Source organism: Ostrea edulis, chromosome 9 (assembly GCF_947568905.1).
Source record: "Ostrea edulis chromosome 9, xbOstEdul1.1, whole genome shotgun sequence".
NCBI lineage: Eukaryota > Metazoa > Mollusca > Bivalvia > Ostreida > Ostreidae > Ostrea > Ostrea edulis.
In genome coordinates this window covers 67,687,747-67,688,598 of record NC_079172.1, presented here as the reverse complement: position 1 = coordinate 67,688,598, position 852 = coordinate 67,687,747, and the positions used below count along the sequence as shown (strand labels likewise).

The following is an 852-nucleotide window of genomic DNA, read 5'->3' as shown; positions in this document are numbered from 1 at the left end:
ATCGGATCCTTCTTCCTAGAGAACTCTATTGTTAAAACAAACACCTCCTTTGCCATAATTTGCTGGAAATGTCAGGCATTTGCAGTGATGGGCCGTGACGTCAGAATCTTTACAGGACAACACAGAGTTGTTCTGGATCTCGCCTTTCAAGATCGATGTGATTTCGAAGAAACAGACGAGGCATCGCGATTCAAAAAGAGAATTATTCATTGTAAGGGATGCAAGACAAAATGGGGCACAACCTTCAGTGTGGACGACATTGAAGTTCCGGTCTTGAAAGTGAAGGCCCTTCTCTTTGTTCCTGGGTATACTGGTGGAGATTTGGCGGAATGGAAGGAAAGAAAACGATTCAAGAAGTGGGGAAAAGTGGAATTCGATATCAAGAAGGTGAACAAAGCTCAGTTGATTGAGATTTTTAACCAGCTGAAGCAGGACACACTTCCATCTGAAGGAGAAGTTTAAGAAAATGACGATTTTGGATGTTTCCTTGTTGAGAGCAGTAGACTGAAACACAGAAAATACTTATTGATTGAGTAACCTCGACTGAATGTTATTTTCTTGTTGACAGCATGTTTTTCATTATTAGAATACAGTTGTATATTGTGGCCAACAGCTTGATAGTACAAATAAATCATAACAGTTTATCCAGGTATTTATTACGGTGCTTTGAAAAAGAACAAAGTAATATGATTAACGTGCATGTGCTGTTTTTATCGCTTAATACTTCTTAGTATTTCTCTAATATCAAAATGGATTGAATGGCTTACGATTTCATTTGTGTGATATAGTAAAGAAATGATAATGAAGATGTATTACAATGTAATCAATATTCTCATCCTGTGACATATATTC

At 37.1% G+C, this 852-nt stretch overlaps 1 protein-coding gene across 1 annotated transcript in view; it reads left to right on the top strand.

Annotated features, from left to right (window-relative positions):
- The window catches only part of LOC125657867 (ATP-dependent RNA helicase DHX58-like), an 18,307-nt gene extending 17,663 nt beyond the window's left edge, over positions 1–644 (top strand). Inside the window, exon 15 of the mRNA XM_048888728.2 lies at positions 1–644. This exon is cut by the window's left edge and continues 185 nt beyond it. Coding sequence (XP_048744685.2) covers positions 1–462 — 462 coding nt within the window. The 3' untranslated portion in view covers positions 463–644.
- The last annotated feature ends 208 nt before the right edge of the window (positions 645–852 follow it).